This window comes from Erpetoichthys calabaricus, chromosome 5 (assembly GCF_900747795.2).
Source record: "Erpetoichthys calabaricus chromosome 5, fErpCal1.3, whole genome shotgun sequence".
Classification (NCBI taxonomy): Eukaryota; Metazoa; Chordata; class Cladistia; order Polypteriformes; family Polypteridae; genus Erpetoichthys; species Erpetoichthys calabaricus.
The window spans coordinates 165,549,436-165,575,626 of NC_041398.2; the positions used below are offsets into that span (position 1 = coordinate 165,549,436).

The 26,191-nt window shown below is 37.5% G+C and overlaps 1 protein-coding gene across 1 annotated transcript in view; it reads right to left on the minus strand.

The window, feature by feature from the left end:
• The window catches only part of LOC114652024 (annexin A5-like), a 58,425-nt gene that overhangs the window by 24,083 nt on the left and 8,151 nt on the right, over positions 1–26,191 (minus strand). Inside the window, exons 3-6 of the mRNA XM_028802176.2 lie at positions 25,628–25,700; positions 20,304–20,398; positions 18,598–18,711; positions 8,748–8,838 (exon numbers count right to left, since the gene is read on the minus strand). Of these exons, the coding sequence (XP_028658009.1) occupies positions 8,748–8,838; positions 18,598–18,711; positions 20,304–20,398; positions 25,628–25,700 (373 nt within the window). The remainder of the gene's footprint in view (positions 1–8,747; positions 8,839–18,597; positions 18,712–20,303; positions 20,399–25,627; positions 25,701–26,191) is intronic.

A 26,191-nucleotide genomic window follows, 5' to 3' on the forward strand; every position in this document is an offset into this window, starting at 1 on the left:
AAAATCCGTAACGCTGCTTTCAGTAAGTACAATGCACACGCGTTTAATTTGTCGGCCACTTTTTGGCAGCCGTCTTTTCTGGTTTGGGCTGCTTTTGCAGTGTTACCGCTTGTGCATATTAAATCTGGAAATCCTTCGAGTAACTAATTAACTAACACCCACCCACACACACAGCTTGTGTGAAAAAATGCGCCCGTACTTTCATAATTTTGTTGCAGCCTATAGTGGAGTCAGGCACAGAGAAGGTCAGCTGCTGAGAGAGCGTCTCGACTGTTGCAGGGCCTGCATCAGTGAAGCAGGTGAGATGCTAATGAAACAGAGGCACAGGGCTTATTGTTTTTTAAAGACTGCTTCGTTCATTGTGTTTTAACCTCAGTTTTAAAGGATTGTTTTAAGGATCCCATGGGATACCCCTCGCAAACTGTTTTAGACGCTGCATTCAGCAATTCACATCCGCGACAAACATGCCTCTTCTTACATGGTCCTGCCATGTCCATCCTCGTTCTCAAAGCATACACACCGCCTGGTCATGTGTCCGCTCGTAAGAGCAACTCACGGAGACCCGCCCACCAACTCTAAGACCATGGCGTGTAAAACAGTTTGCGATGGTGGTGCGTGCATCATAACCGAAAAGAATAATGAAAAGTCAACGTGGCTCAGAAGTGAATGTGGACTGATAGCACAGACAAAAGCGACTTACGGGGTGGTCGGTGAGTTGTTGCGTGCGGGCACATCAGCAGGCAGTGGGAATGCCTAGAGAGCGAGGGTGAACGCGGGCCGGGGAATAAGGAGTGTTGGTGGGCGGGGAAACGTTTTCTGTGTTCCTGCAGGACCATCTAAGAAGATGCATGTTTGTCGCGGATGCGGTGGACGCGGGCTGGGGAATAAAGAATGTTGGTGGGCGGGGAAACGTTCTCCGTGTTCCTGCAGGACCATCTAAGAAGACACATGTTTGTCGCAGATGCGAATTGCTGTATGTAGCATGTAAAACAGTATGCAATGTTGCACGCGGTCTTGTGTCGTAACCGAAAAGTCAATGTGGACTGTAGCACAGACAAACAGAAATGACGCCGTGTTTTCCGAGGCGTCCCGTCCAAGTTGGTGGGCGTGGCTGTGCGAGTTTTCATCCAATGGTCTTAGAGTTGGTGGGCGTGGCTCCTTCCTGCGTGCTTTCATAGGTGTCTTGCCCGCTCTGGCGGCGGCTTAGAGAATCTATATATGGCTCCTTCCTGCGTGCTTTCATGGGTGTCTTACCCGCTCTGGCGGCGGCTTAGAGAATTATATATATAGATTTTCAATAAGTGCAACAGGAGCTTCCACCTGCAGCTAATGTCATTTGTGGACTGAAATAGCATTGTACATGTACTTTGTCAGCATGCCTGTGTTGATCAAACACAGGAAGCTCTGCGGTCTACTTGTGACTTTACTCTGTAGGAAGACAACTATTCAAAACGGTAAATGTAGGAAGAGCCCGGAATCAAACCTGCAACTTCTTGATTATGAGTTAGCAGTTCTTACTTCTGCACCACCCAAGAGGTCGTTTCAGCATCATACCTTAACCAGATTTCTTTTTCTTCGGTTTTATTCTTGAGAGGCGTGTTTTGTTATACAGTACTTGTACCTTTTGTGAAAGTGTTTATTTGATAATTGGACTTCGTGTCTTCATTTTGTCAATTATTACTAAAATATGAAAAACATTTCTGTTTTAGTTATGTGTTCAACAATTCCTGCCTCGCATTTCCTGTCATCCTACATTTACATAGATCGATGTAGACACAGAACACACACGAGTATATATTGAAAATGACGATATATTACTTACCCTTTACAATTCCAGGCACCTGACACCCAGGTAAACAGACTTGAGCTCTGAGAATCTTCTGTGTGACTTGAGCTGCGAGGGTGGGGAATGGGATAGCAGGCTGCTTGCTGCCTATGCTGCTTGACACATTTGGAAAACAAAGGAGCTAATGACGAGGTGTGAAGGATTTTAAGATGGCTTCACGGATTCTGGTGTTAATAATACATTTCCAGTATTCAGAGTTAAAACAGTCAATCGACAAATACATGGGGAGAACATGCAAACTCCATGCAGACTGAGGCACTGTGAGGCAAGAATTCTAGCTTTGTGCTGTCACTCTGCCTTGTGAATTTCCCCTTGGGATAAATAAAGTATCTATCTATCTATCTATCTATCTATCTATCTATCTATCTGTCTGTCTGTCTGTCTGTCTGTCTGTCTGTCTGTCTGTCTGTCTGTCTGTCTGTCTGTCTGTCTGTCTGTCTGTCTGTCTGTCTGTCTGTCTGTCTGTCTGTCTGTATCTATCTATCATGATAAAACATCTGTACTAAACTTGCTAAACATTAACCAAATTAAAATGTATACCTATAAGATGTTTTCTGTTCTTGCTATTGATTGTACGCTATGTGCATGCTTAACCTTTCCCTCAATAGCGACCTTCAGAAGACCGAAGCCTGCATGTGCACAATGTTAGTGGTACCAAGTGGTAATAACTTTACAAAACGGTACAACAATTAACATGAAATAATGCAATACATTTTTTAATGGCGTGAATAAGCTTTTGTATGAGTGAGCTCTGCAATGGAAGAAGAAAAGCACACAGAATCAAAAATAAGACAGAGGTGAACAAGGACACTATACAAAGGCTGAGTGCTGGAGTTGCTTCACCAGCAGCTGAAAACCAGAGAGTGAGAAGCAGAGGATTAAATGGCATGTCTAAGTCCAAGAAAAGCCAGGATCAGCAGCTTACTTTCATTAGCTTAAATGCTGGCACCTCTCCATTAAGGTGCTCCATCACAGTGTAACCACTCTCTCTCTCTCTCTCTCATTCTTTCCTAGGGCACGAAGTGGAAGCAAACAATGGCCGACAGTGAGATGAACCACGACATCGAAGAACTCCAGGCTCTCGACATCCAGATCCAGAAACTCCTGTCCAGACGGAGGCACCTGAGGGATTTGAAGGCTCGTCTGCTGGAAAAATCCTCCCCAACATCTGAAATCATCACAGCAAATCGCAGTTCAATAACCGACTCCATGCTGTGCCGCTCACTTTCAAAGCCAAGTGAGCTTTACCCCCGCACCTTGTCGTTGGAGTGACGATGAAGAACTCGGCCTGTTTCAGCTATGCAGGCGGGGGGTTTAAGGCCTCCATCGGCACAAGCAAGCATCTCCACACAGAACCAGTTTGACCCTCTCCACGCCCCCAGTTTGCCTTCAACCCCAGGTGATGTATTTGTGATTGGAGATTCAATCGTACAAAACCTAAACATCTCTTGCCCTAATCAGAAATCTTTTGTCTCTTGTTTTCCCGGTGCTCATGTCCAAGATGTTATGAGATTAGCGCCGACAGTCTTCGAGAGACACAAGAACAGGGCATTGGGATCTATTGTGATACACACAGGGGTAAACGACATGAGATACCGACAGTCGGAGATTCTCAAGGCGGACTTCTCAGCACTAATTAAAGCCACGAAGGAGAGGACCCCGGCTGCAAGAATCTTCATCTCGGGTCTCCTACCTCTTGTTAGAAGATCGAACAAGTATTACAGTCGTCTGCTGGCGTTAAACATCTGGCTGAAACGATTCTGCGAGAGTCAAAACATCGGGTTCATAGACAACTGGGACTTCTTCTGGGAGAAGCCATATTTCTTCAAGCAGGATGGTCTGCATCCAAATAGATTCGGCACCCGGGTCCTCTCTGAAAACATCACTGAGATAATTAGTCTCTCTTGACTCTTTATTTTTACTCCTATCCCTTTCCATAATACTTTGCTAGGACGTGATAATTCGGTAACAAAATCTTCCTCCAACATGCACTGCATTAATTCTCTAATAACTAACCTCAATGCATGTACAAAAACTAGGCAGTGCACCATAAATGCGAATAACTTAATTAAAATTACACCTCTAGATGAACAATGTATTAAAACTATAAAAACAGATTATAGATTAAATAAAAAATACGCACAGAGCGGCGCTAACAAAAATAACTTAATTTCTATCTCTAATACCCATAACGCACATACAATTCAGTTCTGATCTTCCGAAAACATTAACTATGGCTTTATTAAATGTTGGAGCATTAACCAACAAGACGTTTTCCATCAACGATCTTATTAGTGACAGGAAAATTGATTTTATTGCACTAAGTGAAATGTGGCTTAGCTCTGATGGTGCAGCGGGTTTAATCTGCGCCTCCAAATTACAGCTTTGCTCAAGCGGATTGCTAAAGTAAGAAAGGCGGCGGTTTAGCAAACATTTACTCGAGCCGGTTAAAGTGTAAAGACGTCGGCTCTGGAAAATTCAAGTCCTTCGAGAATCTTGTCATTGTTATTCATGCCGTTTCTCAGTGTCTAGTATTGTCCGTGTGTAGACCTCCTAAATACAATGCGTCTTTCTTTGAGGAATTCTCAGACTTGGTGTCAACTGTAATTACGAACTATGACACATTCCTAATAGTCGGTGACTTTAATCAGTGTGACCCAAAAGTAAAAGAATTCATGAACATCCTGGACTCTTGATTTGAGCAAGCACATTAGTCAGCCTACACATAAAGCAGGTCATACGTTAGACTTAGTAATTACTAAAGGACTAAAAGTTGATGTGAAGCAGATCATTGATATTGGTCTATCAGACCATTTTCTCTTACTATTTAATATAGAAATAATGATGGAAAATATTTACGAGAAGCATATTGTTAAAAAACCAGTCCGTGCTTACGTCAATAGTGAGAATAATGTAAATAGTAAGGTGGAAACTTTTAATACTAAGGTGAGAGCTGCTGCTGTCATAGTCGCTCCTGAAAAGACAGTTAAAAAATTTTCTAGCACTATTATACCATGGAAGACTCAAAGAGTGTCTGATCTAAAAAGAACATGCTGGAGAGCTGAGCGTAAATGGAGGAAAACTAAACTGATTATCCACTATGAGATATTGAAGGATAAAATAACAGAATACAACAACATAGTCCGACTAGAGAGGCGGTGTTATTTCTCTAGAATTATAAATAACAATGCTAGTAATCCCAGAGTCTTATTCTCTGCAATTGATCGTCTGCTAAACCCAGGTCACTCAATGGAATGCCTCCAAAATACTTCCAGTGAAACTTAAGGCTTTTGCTGTATTTTTTAATCAAAAAATTAATGATATTAGAAATAATATAGTACATCTCCCCAATACTGATCCTCTTAAACCACGGTACTCCATTATAAACAAATTAAATTCTTTTACCAGGATAGATTTACCTGATTCATATAAAATAATTTTTCAACTGAAACCCTCCACCTGCGTCCTTGACCCAATACCAACAAGTTTTTTCAAAGAAGTATTGGGCGTGCTAATTGATAGTATTCTTGACATAGTAAACTTATCATTAGATATGTGGGTCTTCCCAGACTGTCAGGACTGCTGTAGCTAAACCCCTGCTCAAGAAAAATAATCTTGACTTCTCTGCTCTTGAAAATTTTAGACCTATTTCTAACCTGCCTTTCTCAAGTAAAACTCTAGAGAAGGCAGTCATTAGGCAGCTTAATGATCACCTCAGTAAACATGCTATTCTTGATAAGTTTCAGTCAGGATTCAGAACAAATCACAGTATAGAAACTGCATTTGTTAAAGTAGTAAATGACTTGCGGGTAAATGCAGATAAAGGCCGTTTATCTGTTCTCATCCTCTTAGATCTGAGTGCCGCATTTGATGCCATTGATCACAATATTCTTAGAAATCGCCTTAGTCAATGGGTGCGCCTCTCTGGCAGTGTCTTAAATTGGTTTGAATCCTACCTGGCAGGTAGAAAATTCTTTATTAGTTGTGGTAATTATACTTCAAAGACACACAATATTCTATATGGTGTTTCACTAGGCTCTATCCTGGGTCCGCTGCTCTTTTCGATTTACATGCTTCCGTTAGGTCAGATTATCTCAGGGTAAAACGTGAGCTACCACAGCTATGCTGACGACACACAACTATATTTATCAATAGCACCTGATGACCCTGACTCTCTTGATTCACTGATACAATGTCTTACTTGTGTTTCTGAATGGATGAGTAGTAATTTTCTCAAACTAAATAAGGAGAAAACAGAAATTTTAGTGACTGGCAAAAATGGATATAATGAGGTTATTAGAAATAAACTTGATCCATTAGGAGTAAAAGTCAAGACGGAGGTAAAGAATTTATGGGTAATTATTCACTCTGACCTGAATTTTAAATCACATATTAATCAGATTACTTGGACAGCATTTTTTCACTTAAGAAATATAGCAAAAGTTAGACCTCTTATAACATTGCAAGATGCTGAGAAATTAGTTCACACTTTTGTTTTCAGTCGACTACATTACTGTAACGCACTCCTCTCAGGACTACCCAAAAAAGACATCAATCGATTGCAACTAGTGCAGAATGCAGTTGCTAGAACCTTAACTAGGAAAAGAAAATCCGAGCACATTTCTCCAGTTTTGATGTCACTACACTGGTTACCTGTGCCATTTAGAATTGACTTTAAAATACTGCTTATGGTTTACAAAGCTTTAAATAATCTCGCTCCATCTTATATTTCAGAATGTCTTATACCTCACACTCCAAATCGTAACCTTAGATCTTCAAATGAGTGTCTACTTAGAATTCCAAGAGCTAAACTTAAAAGATGCAGTGAGGCGGCCTTCTGCTGTTATGCACCTAAAATCTGGAATACCTTATCAATAGGAATTTGCCAGGCTAATACAGTGGATCACTTTAAAACACTGCTGAAAACACATTACTTTAACAAGGCTTTCTCATAGCTTCATTTTAGTTTAATCCTGATGCTCTGTATATTCAATTAATTATCATTATTATTCATGGTGGCTGTAAAATCCGTACTAATCCCTACTTTTTCTTCTGTTCTTTTTCTAGTTTTCTGTGGTGGCGATCTACGCTACCACCACCTAATCAAAGCACCGTGATGTCCCTACATTGATGGATTAAAGGCCAGAAGTCCACATGACCGTCATCATCAAGTTCTTCCATGTGAACCCTGAATACAATGAGGACTGATTGAGGTCATTTATGTTAGGTAGAATGCCTAGAGGGGGCTGGGCGGTCTCATGGCTTGGAACCCCTGCAGATTTTATTTTTTCTCCAGCCGTCTGGAGTTTTTTTTTTTTTTTTTTTTCTGTCTTCCCTGGCCATCGGACCTTACTTTTATTCTATGTTAAATAGTGTTCCCTAAGTTTAATTCTTATTTATTTTTTCCTTTTTCTCTTCATCATGTAAAGCACTTTGAGCGACATTATTTGTATGAAAATGTGCTATATAAATAAATGTTGTTGTTGTTATATATGCTTTTCTTAATAAATGTAACTTAAAAAAAAAAGCAACTTTACAATACTTCGAAAAGATTGGATATTCAATACCATTTTCAATAATGGCAAATGAGGTGGTGAGAGTATGTGAGGGATGCACAAAAGTGAAGATAAAAATTTCCTCTTGAGGAAGTACACTTGTTCAAAAGCTTCTAAGAAGCGGAGCTTATAACCCACATTCAAAAGTCAATGAAACAGAAAAAACAACATAAGCAATATCTTCTGTAAACATTATTAATAGTTTAACAATTTGCATTAATGAAAACAAAATTGTTCTTGTGGCAATGCACTTGTTCAAAAGTCAATAAAAGTCAATAAAATACAACTTGCAATTTTCTGTAAACAATATTGTAGGCTAAAAATCATTGCTTTAGCTTAAAGTTCTTCACCAAGAAATGTAAAGTTCTCCTTGATGTTGCAACATAGTAGGCAGGGAAACTACAAGAGTAAATATATGGATGCAAGGTACCAAGTACAGAAAGTGAATGACTACATCAACTTTAATGGTTTGCCTTTTAAATGTCTTTGTTCAGAGTTCCTGGGTGTCAAAAAACAAATTATTACTATTATTATTAATTTTATTATTGTTGTTCTTGTATGTTTACATCATATTTCCAAATTTATTTTTTGATAAAATCTTCTTAGATAATTTGGTTGCTAAAACAACACAGTATGTGTACCAATCCAGCTGAAGATAAAACTGAAAAGTATATGTTTGAGACACCCTTTTACTAAAGTTTGCTGTCAGCTTTCAAAGTAAGGGCATCCGAGAAAAATGAAACAACACATAATACACATGTAAACTAAGAATGCAGGCTCCAGGAGTAAACAGCAGAGGAAGCAGCAACACATGAACTTCAACAATGGAGCATGCATTGAATCAAAATGAAAAAAAAAAAGCAGTAAAGTGCATCTGATAAAGAGGGGATCTACTGTATACTACAAAAATAGTACTGGCACGATTTAAAAATTACAGAATCAGTATTTAGTGATAAATTTCTCTTTTTCACAAATTTTAGGTGCAACTTAAGGCCAACATTAAGGTTCCAATTTGTTCATTGCTCATGCCAGTTAGTTCCTCATTTTGGATGTAGAACTAGGGTGCACCTGTAAACAAATCTAATTACAATCTGTTTACTGTAACTTTACAATTGTTATACTTTTTGTATATTTGTAATATGTTCCTTGAAAATCATAACATGTTAACTTGTATTTCATCAAACTATCAAACAACCCATTAATAAATAGCAGTTTAAACATAAAAACGTGATGACTTATGTTATTCAACCTCTATAGCCAAGATGAGGAACATTTACCAGCTCAGTGATATTATGCAGTAATATACTGAATTAGCTATACTGTCAAAGTATTTAAGTGCTTCTCACCTTTTTTGTAGGTTGCAGTAATCTCTTTGATTTGTTTTGCAGTTCTTGAAGCAAGTATTTCTATCAAAACATGTTCATCAGTTCCAGCCCCCTATGGACGAAACAGTACATGTCTTGAATGGTACTGTGAAACATCACTAATCATGAGAGCCCTTACTGTATTTCTAAGGAAAATTGACATTTTGACTCACACTGCATAAAATCGTCATAGGCACATTAAAATTTGAAAAGTTAAAAACCTCAAAAAACAACCTACCTTAAAAGATGGTAAAACAAATAAAAGGATGACGAATTTAAAACAACAGGCAAAAGACTTATTAAAAAATGCTTACACTCCAGGACTAAAAAGACAATGCTTAGTTTCTAATCTTCAAAGTAGCTGTGATCAGAGAAGCTAAAAAAAGCGTTTATTAAATAAAGCATATTATTTTTCTGTCCATCAATTGTGAATCTTGATATAGAATAGGGAGAGTAAACCTAGGCACTATGAAAGGACAGAAACACAACACAGATGTTTTGAAACCTCTCTTGATTAACCAGACACAATCAGTTGTAGAAAAGCTAAAATATTCAAGCTGAGACTCTTGGTAATATGTCATGTTAACAACCATGCTAATTGTACTTTATTTCAGAAACACAAAAAGGTCTGATTGCAATTAAGCAAGGTCTGGTCCATTCTGTCTGCTTTCATTGTAAAACTTCAGTTTACTTCTACTATAAATGAATGCTATTTCCTTTTAGAATTCTTTGAAATCAAAGTCAAAGCAAAGTGTATATTTTCCCATAGGTATATTTATTAGTGTCTAAAATTGCTAATATAAAATGTATATTCTATATTGTTCCCCTTCTAAAGTTTTCACCAAAGTTCGCACACTATTTTCTTTCTCAGTCTATTTTTATTCTCCCTGTAATTGCTGTCATTTTTCCTGACATTCTGGTCATTACTATTCAATTTATCAATGTCTCTACTTAGCACAATGCAGACACATTGCTCAGTGGTACAGATATGACATGTCTTTGTAAAATATTAGGTCTAACTTTTAGAGTTTTAATAGAATTTTTAACACTTTAATATTTTAGTAAACATTTTATAATATGTTAAAATAACTTAAACCAGTAAATAATGCAAGCACCCCCATTTCGGAAATGGCAAATACAGATACATGTTTAATCAGGGATTGTATCTATATCTGGATGCTTGCAAACACACTGATTACTGTATAAGTCTACCAATGTCCTCAGTGATCACCCCTCAATGCATACTTGATGCTGGTCTGGGCTTTCAATTGCAAATCTGCAGTGGTTAATAACTTAATTTAACTTAACTACAAAATAACTTAATAACTACAAAATGTTAAAATAGTCTTCCCACTCTCTCTAGATTAAATGCTGAAACACTATGTTTTTATCACTTCATAATTGTAGTAAAGTAATTCTCCTTGTAATATTCTTCATTCCAACAGTATCAACACATTCAACTGGATCAGAGTGTAATCCAAATCAAACACTCTGATCACACTGTATTTTGGCACCATCATAATAGCTTCCAGTCAGATATCGACAAGTAAATGTGTTCTGTCGTTTAAAGTAGTTGCTTCTAACATTCTCCATAATACCTGTTTAGCATTCCCACATTTCTCCAGGGTTGTTAAGGTGTAAGATCTGCCACTATACTTATTGTTCTAATACAAAAATTATAATTTTAGCATACAACTTACTTTCTAATTTCTACTTTTTGGAAGTCTTTAACTCAGTTTATTCTTGAGGCTTTCTCTGTGATTATGAAATCCAGGCTAACATCCAACCTTTTCAAATTCTGCCTCTTCATTTGTAAGTTTTAACAATACCTACGATACAATTAACCAATTTAGCTGGAAATCCAGTCTCATTTGTTCTTCTTAGTTAAGACTTAGCCCACATGGTATCTGTTCTGTTTTCTCCTATGGAAAGTTCTGTCTCAAATGCCAAAAATCCCTTCGCCTGAAAGGCTGGGGACTCTTCTCCCTGATGAACTTTCTATGTTCAGTGCTCTATCATTTTTCAGATTTTCCAAAAAATTTTTTATTAACCAGCCTGTAATCATTGTGAGAATACTATATATAACAAAATGTAACATTTGAAGAGAAAAACAGTTAAAAATAGTGCAAATTAAATATTAATGATTATTGTAGAGCCCCAGAATAGACTATTCTGCTAAAATATGATTTTTATTTTATTTTTTTGCAAAAGACTGTGATAACAGATTTAAAAAATAATTAGTTACCCTAAAAGGAAATCATATTCAAGTAGGTCAACAATAAAGGGTTGAAACTTTCCTACAGCCTTTTATTGAGATTCCCTTACCATTGCTTCAGGTTAAAGTATGAACATACATGCCTATCTATCGGGAAATTACAGATGAGGCAAAATAAACCTATTGAATAATAAGATTACTTTATGCACATACCACAGAATTTATGGTGAAAATATATTTAGCACATTTTTCATACTTTTTGTAGCCCTTTAGTTCCAAGCTGCTTAAAGCTATGCAAAGAGGAAAATATTTTGTTTTGTGCCTCCTTTAATGCAAACTAAAACTCTGCTTCTAGGTACAACTGATCTGTGTCACAACAACCACAATAAGTGCATGAAAACAAAACAGCTCTAAGAATTTTATAATACCTTGATCTCTGTCAACTCCTGCTTAAACCATGCCTCTGCATTGCTGCAATTTCTGCCTCTGCTGTTGAGCCATTGTTGCAGCTACTGCGCTATCCTGTCAATTTGTCACTGAATTGACCTACCCTGCCATTCCATTTAGGCTATGCTGGAGAAGAGGTCAGGTCATGAAAAAATTGTCTTTGTTAAGAAATAAAACCTTAAATCTCAAATTCCCATTATAAAGCTCATCAGATGCAAGCATGGGAATGAGCCTGAAAATTGTGATACCCATTAATTTAGGACATGAAGATTAATACAAGTCAGACATTTCGTTCAAATAAGGGCATCTGGAAATACCTGGAAATTTACCAAGCAACTATAAGAATAAAGAGCCTATAAATTCAATTAGCTCTATAATGCAAATTCTATTTGCATCCCATATTTCACCACAATCTGATAATTTATATGTCAGCCACAATCTCTTAACATTCTTTTAACAAAAAGCAAAGAAGTATTTTGCATGGTCACTTTATAATGTACTAAGAAATATTCACACATTCTTTACACCTGCATGACAAATATGGGTGGGCTCTCAGGTGATGAATTGTGTTGATTGGTTGACCACAAGCACTAGCACCATCTTACAAATCCGTTAAGAGTTTGGAGAGTTAATGGTGACGATGGAGTGGCGCACTTTGCACAGCATCACTCTTTACAGCCGCTTCCCTGGTGCACAGCACCATACACCTCATCACAGCAATAATTAGGAGGTCTCCACCTGAACTCCCAAATGCGTCTCACTTGGCACCACATTGCGTATTTTGCATAAAGGTTACAGTTCCTGTTGGGTGGTGGCAGTATAATACATAAGAGTGGCCAGGGACCACAAGTGGCCCAGGGCTTACATTATACTTAAACTCATCAGTAGGAAAACACCTATAGATTCAGCATCCTGGGTTCAAATCACACACAGAGTTGTACTCTCAAAGTCAACATCCTTGTGAAGTTAGCATATTATCCCCATGTCTGCATGGACTTTCCTCCTGTATTCCCAAAAACATGCAGGAGGTCAGCAGTCTAAATGGGCCCTGTATGTGAATAACTGGACCTTGTAATAAACTGGGACCATACAGTACATAGGGCTATTTCCTGCTTGTTAATCAACATTTCTAGGAAAGGATTGGTCTCCTTGATATCCTGAATAGAAATAAGCACTTTTGAGAATATTCTGAAGTTTTGATGGGGGATTCTAACCAGAAACAAATGTTACGGCAAAAGTTTTACAGCTGCAGCATTATTAGGTTGAATTGTATTAACAGACATGATTCTTTGCATCTGCTGTAAACATAAAAGCTTACACTAAGCACATTTTTCTAGAATATGTATGTGCCCTCCAATTGACTTGTACCCCATCCATGTTTGGTTCCTACCTTGTATGTGGATGCTGCTGGTTTTGACTTTGGGTCCCTTTGACCCAAAATGTAAACTAATTTAGGAAAAATATTAACTTTGTGGAATGAGACTGTATGCTTACTGTTTTGCACACATTTTGTTTCGGCCCCAACATATTTGCATAGATTAAATTGCTTTATGCTAGTCCAGGATGCCCAGTTCATATAAATAATATAAATTCTGATTAGTACACATTAGAACCTAAAACAAAACATCTCTTTGTTCTGATCTTAAGGTACTTTAAATCTCATACATATGTTAACAAACTCTTCTTTACAAAAAAAAAATTATCACACTCAGTTGTAATCTCATCTGAGATCCAGAATACAACAGCAGGCAAGAGTACAGAGATCTGAAGTTGAAGATGACATGGCACTACTTAACTCCAGTTTTTTACACAGTTTTACATATATATATATATAGTATATTTTACCAGGGGCTACTATTATTAGTTCACTTGACCTGCTTACTGTTGATCATGCTACATGCAATTGCCCATGAGTGTAACATTTCTTCTGTAGATACATTCCTGCCATTCCTGGTATTTTGACTTTTGTTGAGGATTACCGTAAAACAGAATTTTACACAAAACTGTATTCTTTTGAATTGTAATGGTAATCAGCACAAATAATGTGAATTTTGAGCATATTATTATAATTTTTATTGAATGTTCACAAAATTCATTTGTTTATGTTGTCCACTCAAGCATTTCTTGATATGTCAAGAAATTTTTGTCAGTTGTATGCTCAAATTTGTTTTTCCCATACTCACTGAATCATGTTTTACTTTAACTTATTACAAAAATAAATAACGTTAACAGGCTGTACATTTATATACATGGCTCATGCAATGCACTAAATGTTTTAAACACAGTACAGAAAACAGCAGGTGAAAAAAAATTATTTTGTGAATTTCAAACAGCATGGTCTGTGGAAAGATCTACAGTTGCGAGGCTGAAGGGGCGGGGTTGGGGTTCCTCGGTGGTATTGGTGTGAAAGAGACTGCAGCAAAACTCCACATTAAAAGACATTACCAACAGCAGTATTCAGTAATATTATAAAGGTGATTTAAAATTAATTCGTACAAAGCTAAAAACTGCTAAAAATCTTGACTCTCCATTAGCATCAACGCCTAAAATTAGTAATACCTCAATATGCAGCAGGAAATATATATCAACAAAAAAACTAAAGTTACTAATTACTTTTACTCACTAAAAAGCCTGCTCTCTTCTTATTACATTCTGAAAAACAGTATCTCCTTCAGGTATTGAAAAAAAATGTGCCTTATTCAGTCCAATCATGGCCTGGCTCCATTGGTTAATATGCAGTGTTTTGTTTTGTTTTTTTTTACTTCAAAAGGGGCTTAATTCTAATCTTTGATTAGTATTTCGACCTTAATGACAATATGTAGCTGGACTTTTTCATAAGCGCAAGGTAATGCACTGATAAAATGTGTAATGTATTCAGTCTGTCTCAGGTTTATTGTCACATATGATGTACACAATAAAATCAAGTACATGTATGACCAAGTGCATCATGCTGCCACTGTGTGGCTGCCCAAATCTCGTTTTGTATCTTATGGCAAGTACAGCATCACAATAGGTACTGATAAGCAAGACAGTTACGGTCCATTTAAATACATTACATTTCGCGTGTGAGTTTGCAATAGCAAAACTTACTAAGAACAGGTATTTGGGCTTGGCAGTTTAATTTTTTCGGGGAGTTAGAGTAAAAGAGATTGCTTTTTTCAGGGTTTGGAAACGCTGTATACAGTGTTTTTGGCAACACGTTTCTCAAAAATGCATCCATCCGTTCGACCGTGTCCCGTGGGGATTCCTGTGGGGGGGGTGCTCTGGGAGTATGGGGTACCGGACCTCCTGATAAGGGCTGTTCGTTCCCTGTACAACTGGTGTCAGAGCTTGGTCCGCATTGCTGGCAGTAAGTCAAACCCATTTCTGGTGAGAGCTGGACTCCGCCAGGGCTGCCCTTTGTCACCAATTCTGTTCATAACTTTTATGGACAGAATTTCTAGGCGCAGCCAGGGCATTGAGGGGGTCCAGTTTGGTGGGCTCAGGATTGGGTCACTGCTTTTTGCAGATGATGTTGTCCTATTTGCTTCATCAGCTCTCACTGGATCGGTTCGCAGCCGAGTGTGAAGTGGCTGGGATGGGGAATCAGCACCTCCAAATCCAAGACCATGGTCCTCAGCCAGAAAAGGGTGGATTGCCCTCTCAGGGTTGGGAGCGAGATCTTGCCCCAAGTGGAGGAGTTCAAGTATCTTGGGGTCTTGTTCATGAGTGAGGGAAGAATGGAGCCGGAGATTGGCAGGCGGATCGGTGCGGCGTCCTCAGTGATGCGGGCTCTCTGCATCGGTCTGTCATGGTGAAAAAGGAGCTGAGCCAAAAGGCAAAGCTCTCAATTTACCGGTCGATCTACGTTCCTACCCTCACCTATGGTCATGAGCTGTGAGCAGTGACCGAAAGAACGAGATCGCAAATACAAGTGGCTGAAATTACTTTCCTCTGAAGGGTGTCTGGGCCTTCCCTTAAAGATAGGGTGAGAAGCTCGGTCATCCGGGAGGAGCTCAGAATAGAGACATTTTTCCTTTGCATCAAGAGGAGTCAGATGAGGTGGCTCGGGCATCTGATCAGGATGCCTCCTGGACGCCTCCCTGGTGAGGTGTTCCAGGCACGTATAACCGGGAGGAGGCCCCAGGGAAGACCCAGGACACGCTGGAGGGACTATGTCTCTCGGCTGGCCTGGGAATGTATTGGAATTCCCCCGGAAGAGCTAGTAGAAGTGGCCAGGGAGAGGGAAGTCTGGGCATCTCTGCTCAAGCTGCTGCCCTCACGACTCGATCTCGGATAAGCAGAAAAGGATGGATGGATGGATAGATGGATGGCATTAAGAAAAAAATAAATGGGAGAAAAGTGTCCTTTGTAAATGCAACATATCTAAAAACTTTCAAAGATGAGACAAAAAAATGAACTCTACGATAAACACTATAGTCCAGCAAGACAATAAAATTATCCCAAAGTGGTGAAGATAAAAAAAAAAAATGCATTTGTTAACGCTTGCATTTTAACTTTGTAAGCGCTAATGAAATCTTCTGGAGCAGCACACTGGCTAATGGGAACTGCTGTTCTTATGTCAGCATTTACTACAAGTTTACAAACAAAATATATATAATAAATATCTTTTTTACTGGATCAGTGGCATGAAATTGACTATGCTCACTGCCATAGCACCTTTGAAGCACTTCAGCTTTAAACGACTTGTTAAACATGTCTGCTTTGAGCTTTGCCAAACATTCCTCCTTTCACTTCACTTCATCTAAAAACCTTTATTTGCATAAACCGGCACACCTCACTTCTCCATGCTATCGCTCTCAGTGATGTGGCGAAAAAGAGGATGTGGTACATTACAATGTCCCACTCGCTAGAGCATTATTAACAACAAATATCCATCCATCCATCCATTTTCCAACACGCTGAATCCGAACACAGGGTCATGGGGGTCTGCCAGAGCCAATCCCAGCCAACACAGGGCACAAGGCAAGAACCAATCCCGTGCAGGGTGCCAACCCACCGCAGACAACAAATATCAATAAATACATAAAACACTGGTCAATTAACTTTCTTTTTTCTATAATGTCATAAAATGTCAATCAAATCAGTCATAACACTGGGTTGGGGGGGAATTCCCTTAAATACTTGTTTTTGAAATGACCTTCTTTAGTGAATAAAAACTGCCCTAGATGTAACCTTCTAGCTAAATGGAAAACAGGGCTTTTATTGATGAGTGAGTGAGTGAGTCAGTCAGTCAGTCACGTTTGCATTTCATATAGTCACAAAGGACAAGGGGGGGGGCTACGGGGTAGCTGTGGGTAGTAGGTTTCCTTATTTTAAGGAGGATCAACCTGACCCAGAATTGCTTCCTGTGTGTAATGTGGTAGCAACTGCAACTTCTCCCAGGTCCGGTAAAAAGGAAGCCACTCCGCCTCACCCAGACGAGTTGGAATCAGGTGTGGAGGATGCACAAACTCGCTTGAGAGGAGTGGAGGAGGAAAAGAGATAAAAAAAAAATTGTATTGTGGTGGAGAACATGGTAAAGAAGCATTTTATTGGAACCTATGTGTTACACCCCTACAGGCCACACGTACACACATACATAAACACACACTGTATTTACGATATACATACGCAACCAGTATAAGACACATTTAAGGCAAAGAAGCTGTTATCTTCTGTATCAATAGCAATTTATTTCAGTCATTGTTTAACTTGTACTGTATTCAATCTATGGAATACATTAGGTGTTACGTTATTTAGAGATATCTATATTGATAACATTTTTGCATGCTTTAAACTATTATGCTCCAAATGTAATCTTTTAGCAACACACTTTTCCAATGATATAAAAAGTAGAAACTTTATCAAAGGCAGCCTACCAAATTCCTGCATCTTTCACATGTATGTCGATCACTGTGGTGACAGTTTAGATAGGACCTCCAGAGCTTATTAACAAATTTCAAGGAATTTGCCCTTGATGTCTTAGAGAATGATGGGGAAGGAAATTTTCAATTAAAATTTTAAAAAATGAATGGGATTCATTCTTAAAATACATTCTAATTACTATTCCACAAACCATAATTCACGTAAAAACTATTAATAATACACATATATCTTCTCACGATCAGCAGGTTTTAGGTTGCATGTTTTGGGGATGTTCTTAGGTAGCCTTGGACCTAAAATTACTCCTAATATTTTGAGCAAATACCAAATATGATAACATTATAACATCCTATACCACACTACTTGAACAAAGACTAATATTTTGCTCAACTGGAATATTATGAATCCACCCTTTACAACTCAGAGAAAAAAAGTAGCTTTCTGAATTTGGCATTAACTCATTATCATAAAGTAATCATGCCAGGCCTCTGCTGAAATTTATTTACTGTTTAACTGTACATGACAAACTTCTTTAGATATGGATTTCTTGTTGTATAATTGTTTGAGTTAGCTGGGGTTGAGTGCTGTTTTTTGTTTTATGGATTATCTTTGAAACATGTTATTGTACTTGCTAGGATTTCTCTTTTATGATTAGATTCAAGTTTTGTTATTGCTTTTAGTTGTTCAGAAATAAAAAGAGATGAATGTATATATACAGATATAAATCTATGCACTGATATAGTATACACAGTACATGTGACTACCTGCAAAATGAATTACTTGATCTGTTACTCTCTGCACAGTATCATATACACAACTTATATTTTTCCATAGTTTTCAATTAAATGTATTTAAAATGACACTAAATATAAAACACACTTGTTACTAGAGATCTAGAAATTACACTGCCTTTAGTAATGCATCAGTGTTTGGCTTAATTTTCAGATCAAATCAAAACCACCACAATTAAATAATTAACATACTTATTTTATTAAGGCATGCCATTAACAATATTTGCTTTTTTTTTTTTTTTTTCTTACGCAGATATTTATTATGCATTCATTTTAATGAGGTTGCTTTTTAAAGATTTACATTTCAGTAAAATTTCTGCTATTTACTTTTAATTATGTTAGTACATAGTATTAAGTTAACAACAGTCTATGTTTTTAATGAGAACCTGTATTTATTCTATAAAGTAGGTTGGGTCTTCTAAATCCTTTATAACATTATGTTATCGTATCAAAGGATATACAACTTTTATTGACAATTGGGGCAACAATGAAAAAATTAAAATATGAAGGTTACCTTTATTGCAGCTCTAAGTTCACTGACATCATACAGAACTGGAGGTGTCATTAAGCCAACAATTATAGTTTCAAATTTTCCACCCAATTCAGACTTCAAGTTATCAACCAGATCCTAAATGAAAAGTAAATACATATATTGTAAATTAAACACACAAATGGACCTTATTTCATATACAAGCATCTTAATATATACAATATAAAAAATCAATACGCCAACAATTTACATTTCACATTTATTTAACAAAGTGTAACCACGCTTTCTACCTTTTTGCTCTCCTCTGAATACTAAAGGATAAATCACAGTGAAGGCTTACCGACTCTTTTTAAAAGCTTCTTCCCCTTCCTAGTGATATGCTGTGTAATATTTCTTTCTCTGTACAAGACTTTAAGGCATATATTTGAAAATGTAATCATTTATAAATGCATAAGGAAATCCAGATACAATATTTAAGTCAAAATGGTTTGCACAGCTTCACATCATCCAAATTTAAATATTTTCTGCTAAAGTTGCTTAGTTTTAATTAATCAAAGTAATGTTCTGTACTTTACTGCAATGTTTCTCAATGATTGGATCATAACCAGCTTTTGGGTTGTGGGCTGCTGCTGGTGGGTCACAATTGTCTTTTGTTTTTTGGGCAGAAGGCTGTGAAGTTGATCACTTTGGGTCTGGAGTGGGTTTACTCACAGACGGTTGTGCTTGACTCTGACCCCACTCTTTTGATCATCCTGCAATCATCAAGTGAGTCATAACACCAAAAAGTTTGAGAAACAGTCCTGAGTAAGGCATTAAAAACAGCCTTGAATTTCCAAACAACAGACACAAGTGCTGAGCTTTAACTCAGTCTGAAACAGTGGATGGAAAACCCAAGCAAAGGAAGGTTCCAAAGACTGAAGCTGACATTTGGACACAGGGACAAAAAAAGGTAAACCAAAAATAGATGACAAAAAACAGAGTGAAAATCTAGGCAACAGCAACTTGTTAATAAACCCAAAGAATCATGAAAAAATGTAGAACCATAGACACAAAAGCCAAAAGTAATAAACAGAAGACAGAAACACAAATGAGGAAGAAAGAATGTGAATGGGTGCACACTTAGTCTTGAATGAATGAATGATTACATTTTAATGTTGAATTTAAATTCACAAAGGTAAATTCATAATCAGCAGTACCCTTGAGTTTCAAAACCATATGCTGTCTGTGTGGAGTGCACAAATTATCCCTGTGTCTACATGGTTTTCTCTCTGGGTTCTTTGTTCCCATCCCCAAATTCCAAAGATGTGGGTTTTAGGTTAACTGGTATTCAATATTGGATCTGTGGGTAATACACTTTAAAAACTATAATTTTCCCTGCCATAAAAAGCAACAACATATTTCTAACATTCATATCATTGTAGAAAGTATAAAATTACTAATAATAAACTACTTTAATTATGAAGAAGTAAAATAAAAACATTTGCATCTGGTTTAATTTTCCATTAATGATCTCAATCATCTTTTTACGAACAAATGCTGAAAAAGAAAAAAATATAAAAAATAAAATAAGTAAATAAAACATACAAAGTGCAATATTTAACTAGGCTGGACTTTTAAACAGAGTTTAGATTGAAAAGTTTAAATTATCATTCAATAAAATTTCCCTTCCCAAATCTGCAACTCTTAATATATTGTAAACATGAAAATTTCAATCTCTCTCTAGTTAATACCTTTCCATATAAATTCTTATAGGTTGCAGCAATCTGCTGTCGCTGGGTATTGCTCCTGGCTGTCAGAAGCTGCAGTATAGTGTCTTCATTAGTACCTGTACAAACACAAAAAAATCATGCAGTCATAATTACGAACAAGACAGCCTGTTGTCCAAGGACTTTAATTATTATCACAAATTTCTGATTATACAAACAAGAAATTTTAATGCCTAAAATAAACACAAATAGTAACATTTTGAGAGATTTGCTAAATTTATCATGGGCACATGGTGTATCTTCTAGAATTGAATTAAAACCAACATCTTATTCAACTGTCAATCATCGACCTGCGAAAATATTATTAAACTTGTTAGTTACAGTATTTAGATTTTACAATTGTCCCTTAAGTTGCTCAGTTTGAAACTAATCACTGATCATTACATAAAAAGGAAAGCAGGTCATTCAGTTTAAGTAAGAAATAAATTACATTACAAAGTGAGAACAAGTTTGACGAGAACAGGCTATTCAGCCCAACAAAGCCTGTTCAGCTAATGTCTCTATAATAATACCATGTTTAGTTTTAATGGTGCCCAAAGTAACTACTATTTACCAAACTACACTACATGGTAACTTTCTTTCAAAATTCACCGTTAAGTTTCCCTCCAAGGACTTATTTTAAAGTAAAAATCAGGATTCACCACACTAACTTCCTTTACAACTGTAAATATTTCTGTCATGTCTCCTCTTAATCTAAATTTGATTAAACAGAAAATGTTTGACACCTTCAGTTTTTCTTTATAGCTTCTCATAGCACTTTGCAGTGTTAGAATTGGCCAAGTAGGTCTTCTGTGGACTGATCTGGCTGCCATACATTTGTTGTAATTTGGACATTAAAACTGCACACAGTACTCCAGATCAGGTCTCACGAGTACATTATGTACCCTAGAAATAACCCCCCTTGACTTTTACATCACACATAGGGCTTTACAACCTAACACCTCATTAGCTTTCTTAATGGATTCTGTACACTGTCTGAATGTAAACAGTGACAATTCCACTGTAATGCATAATTTTTTTTCATCAGGTGTACTTTCCTATTTCAAACCTCCCTCCATGTACTCACATTTTTTACATTAAATTTAATTTGTCCCAAATTCATCAAAGTATAAATTTTATTTAGGTAAATCTGATTAATTTAATAATTTGGCTGATTCTAGATTATCTTCCATTCCACCTGTTTTATTACCATCTGCTAATCTAAATATCTTGTTATTTAGAGTATATTCTTCCAGATCATTTATATACAGTATATCAATAAATGCTGCTACCCTAGCAAGGAACCCTGGGGAACCACATTTAATATCACCCAATTCTGAAATGTTCCTTACACAAAAATTTCATTAATAAAATGTATACTGAGATTCATTTTTTCAGCTCCTCCTTTCCATTAGAGACAACACAACATGGTCTTATGACACCTCATTCTATCACAGCATACTAAAAACCTTGTTAAAAATACAAATACACAACTGCCAATAAAAAGGGACAAGTAACAAATACTACTAATATTATTCTGACATATGGGTCACAAGAAGATAAAATGGTGATTTCTTTATTATTTTAAATATTAAGATTCAATTATGCAATCTACTACTATGCATTATTCCTTTTTTTAAATTTTATTATAGGTTTGCTATTAGTGGCACCCAAAGCTGCCCAGGACGGAATAAAGTGCAGTTGTGAACACTAAATAAAGTCTTTGGGAGGTAAAAAATTGGCCCAAAATAATAATAATAAACAAACACGAAATTTTACTGACTAAACACATTGTGGGAACCAACTTTGCACACCTGTGCTGAGTTCAAATGATGCATCCTAAGGGCGATACAGGTGAGATCACTAAATAAAATTCACTCTGGAGAAACTTTTTAGAGCAAAATATAGCCTTATGGTTTTCTCCTGTACAAATGGGGATACAATGTAAAATTTGTCAGACATATGTTTAAATGTGAGGATTTCCATATTGGACAAACACAAAGATGTACACGCACATGTTTAGCTTTATACAGCATATAATAAATTTGACATTAACTCTTTTAGGGCGGATGTCGACTTTTGTCGACAGGAGGGGTTGAGGGCGAATGTCGACAAAAGTCGACATCCAGGGATAGAGGGCGACAATCAGCTGTTAATGGCGACAAAACTCACCGTCACGTCGCAGGCATTCCCTCTGTGCTTGGAGGAATGCTAGACTCGTTGACTCGGCAACTAATCCTTGCGTGTGCGTGAGTTGCGAAATGTAAACAATGGCAAGATGGCATCGACATGTCACAAGGGAGCGAAGCGAGTGCAGAAAAGAAAACACTTCGGCAGACAATGTTTTGCGCATTATCGCGGAGTCGGACTCTGATTTTTCAGAATCGGATTTTATTGACAGTGATCAGGAGATCGAACAAGAGTGTGAGAAGCCGGCATCAGCTGATCGGACACCAGCCGATGCCGCGCCAGCTGATCCGCTGCCAGCTGAGCACATTCGCGCAGCCGATGCATCTACAGCAAGGTTCGCGTGGGAGGAATACACAGATATTGATCCATTGGAGCCGAACTGGCTACCGGACTTCACAAGACGGCATGGCTTGCTGTTGGACACGACAGATCACCAGCTGCTGAACTACTTCAGGCTACTCTCTCCTGATGCTGCTTTTCAGCTACTGTCAGACGAGACAAACAGGTAGGCAGAGAAATTTTTTGAATCGCGGGCTGCGCTTGCATCGCATTCTCGTTTATCAAAGTGGAAATCCACAACAAAAGATGAGATGAAGCGCGCTGTGGCATTACAAACAGAGATGGGACAGAACTGGTGATATAACTTCAGGGAGCATTGGTCCAAACGTGCTTTGTCCCCTGGTGGCTTTGGACAGGTTATGCAGCGTGATGATAGGTACGTGATGCCGCAAAGTTGTACTCACTTCTGTAATAAACAGAAGCAAATCCCATGGGGTGAGCCAGGCTATAACGCCATGCATAAAGTTCAGCCCCTGCTTGACATTGTGGAACCAACATAGAAACAATTTTATCAGCCTGGCTGTGATTTGTCTGTGCATGAATCTGTGATAAAATAAAAGGGACACCTTTTTTTCTGCAAATATATGCCAGACAAGCCCACAAAGTATGGCATAAAGGATTTTGTACTGGCAGAAGCAAACACTGGTTTCTGCCTGAAAGTAATTACATATACAGGAAAGTATTTCTTTCAAAGAGAGAACTATCCCTTGACAAGTCAGGTTGTGCTGGAGCTGCTTCAGGGCTATGAACATTTGGGTCATGTTGTGTACATTTGGACAATTTTTATACATGCCCAGAATTGTTAATGGACCTACAGAGCACAGGAATTGGAGCTTGTGGCACAGTGAGGGTGAACAGGATACACATGGCTTCACAGTTGAAGCCAGACAGGCTGAAGATGAAAAGGGGTGACAATACGGTTTTCATGCGGGCAGAAAACTTGGTGGCAGTGGCATGGCACGATGGCAAATGGGTGACTTGTCTCTCTACAGTACACACTAACAATATATGTGAGAAAGTACAGCAACAGACAATTGAAAAATTGGCACCAAAGCAACACATATTGTAAGCAGTGCAATGTGGCAATGACTGAAATTGGCTGCTTTGAGCGAGATCAGACTTTGCAGGACTTTGCTGTGTAAAATGTATGTGATATGTATGTGAAATCATAGAGTATGCAGGCTCATACAACATGCAAGACAGTAACATTTGTCAAAAGTAAATATTTTTTGTTGATTTCAATTGCTTTGTGTTCTTTTTTTAAAAAAAAATAATTTTTGGAAAAATATTCAGCCCTGGGAGAAAAGAAACAAAAAAAAAATTAGCCCTAAAAGAGTTAATAAATGTGTTAAACTATTACACTAAATAAGAAAAATAAACTACTCGATTCATCACAAATCTTTACTTGTGGGAACTGAGCTTCAAGTATTTTAGCGGTCTGAAATCAGACTGTAAATACTTAGTTTTGTTGCATAATAGTCTAAATTTAGTTTGGGGTAAATTCTTAAATGAATGATATGTTTGTAATCTCAGTTACCATGTTTCATATTTAAGCACCTAGGAGTCACTGATTAAACTGAGGAAATGTTGTTGATCTAACATGCTCCAAGATTGGTCTAGATTTCACCAACTTCACGTGCAATGATTCTAATGCCAGTATGCTTCTGAAGCAGTATGATCAAAACAGCCATTACAGTAATCCCTCCTCGATCGCGTGGGTTGTGTTCCAGAACACCCTGCGAAAGGTGAAAATCCGCGAAGTAGAAACCATATGTTTATATGGTTATTTTTAGATTGTCATGCTTGGGTCACAGATTTGCACAGAAACACAGGAGGTTGTAGAGAGACAGGAACTTTATTCAAACACTGCAAACAAACATTTGTCTCTTTTTCAAAAGTTTAAACTGTGCTCCATGACAAGACAGAGATGACAGTTCTGTCTCACAATTAAAAGAATGCAAACATATCTTTCTCTTCAAAGGAGTGCATGTCAGGAGCAGAGAATGTCAGAGAGAGAGAGAGAGAGAGAAAAGCAAACAATCAAAAATCAATAGGGCTGTTTGGCTTTTAAGTATGCGAAGCACTGCCGGACAAAGCAGCTGCAAGGAAGGGAGCAATGTGAAGGTAGTCTTTCAGCATTTTTTAGAGGACCGTCCGTATCCTCTAGGCCAGTGTGCAAACAGCCCCTCTGCTCACACCCCCTCCGTCAGGAGCAGAGAATGTCAGAGCAAGAGAGAGAGAGAGAGAGAGAGAGAAAAGCAAACAATCAAAAATCAATACGTGCTGTTTGATCTTTTAAGTATACGAAGCACCGTGCCGGAGTTGGTGGTAGAGTGACGGAGCTGCTGAGAGGAGTGGAGGATTGTTGTATGGTTATTGATTATTTGTATTGATTATTGTTGGAGAATTGTGGTGAGTGTGGTGCTTTTTGCACTGTATTTGAAGAAAAATATTAAAATTCCACTTGGTGCTTTTTTACAAATGTGTCTTGAAAGTCTGTCTGGTGGGTTTCACGGGGCAACAGCGACCCCTAGCATCCACAAGAAACATCACCATGTTGGTTAATAACTTACTCATACAGACACATACTACCCAATAGTTTGATAACTAAACTAAATAATATCACCTGCTAAAGGCATTTTATTTATTATCAATTTACTGAAAGTCAAAATTAGCATTCAGTTGATAAAAATGAAAATTATGATTATAGCTATTAAAAAAGTTGTTATTTCTGCACTACTGTATTGCACCCAGCGATAAACTAAGCTTCAGGCACTCACCAAGGCCTTTCATCGCACCATACAGGGCTTCTGCATCTTGTTTGGCATCAAACTGAGCGAAGGGCTTCACAGACTGTAAGGTAAGGAGCAAAAAATTTCCTTATAATAAAAACAGAGCACAATATGTACTTTTAACACTTTAATTAGTCCAGTTCAGGGTTAACTTATAGTTTAATAGGTATAAATTATCTGCTTTTACTTAACACAGGAAATTTGAATCACCTATAATTAACATAGACTAAGGAAAAAATAACCTCATTTCAATGTGTATCACCGGCCAGAAGAATTCCTGGTATAATTAATTTCTGAACTTAAAGTACGGTATTACAAGCTGTAATAGTATCAGTAACTAAGAATCACTACACTGTTTATTTGTCAGAATTATCATGTCCCTTTCTCCAGTACCTAAAACAGATCAAGAATTAAGGACCTGTACCTCAGTTACTTGGAAACTCTTTAATAAGTCTGTATTATGTAAATTTTCATTTACTACAGGTTATTATACTATCTATCTATCTATCTATCTATCTATCTATCTATCTATCTATCTATCTATCTATCTAT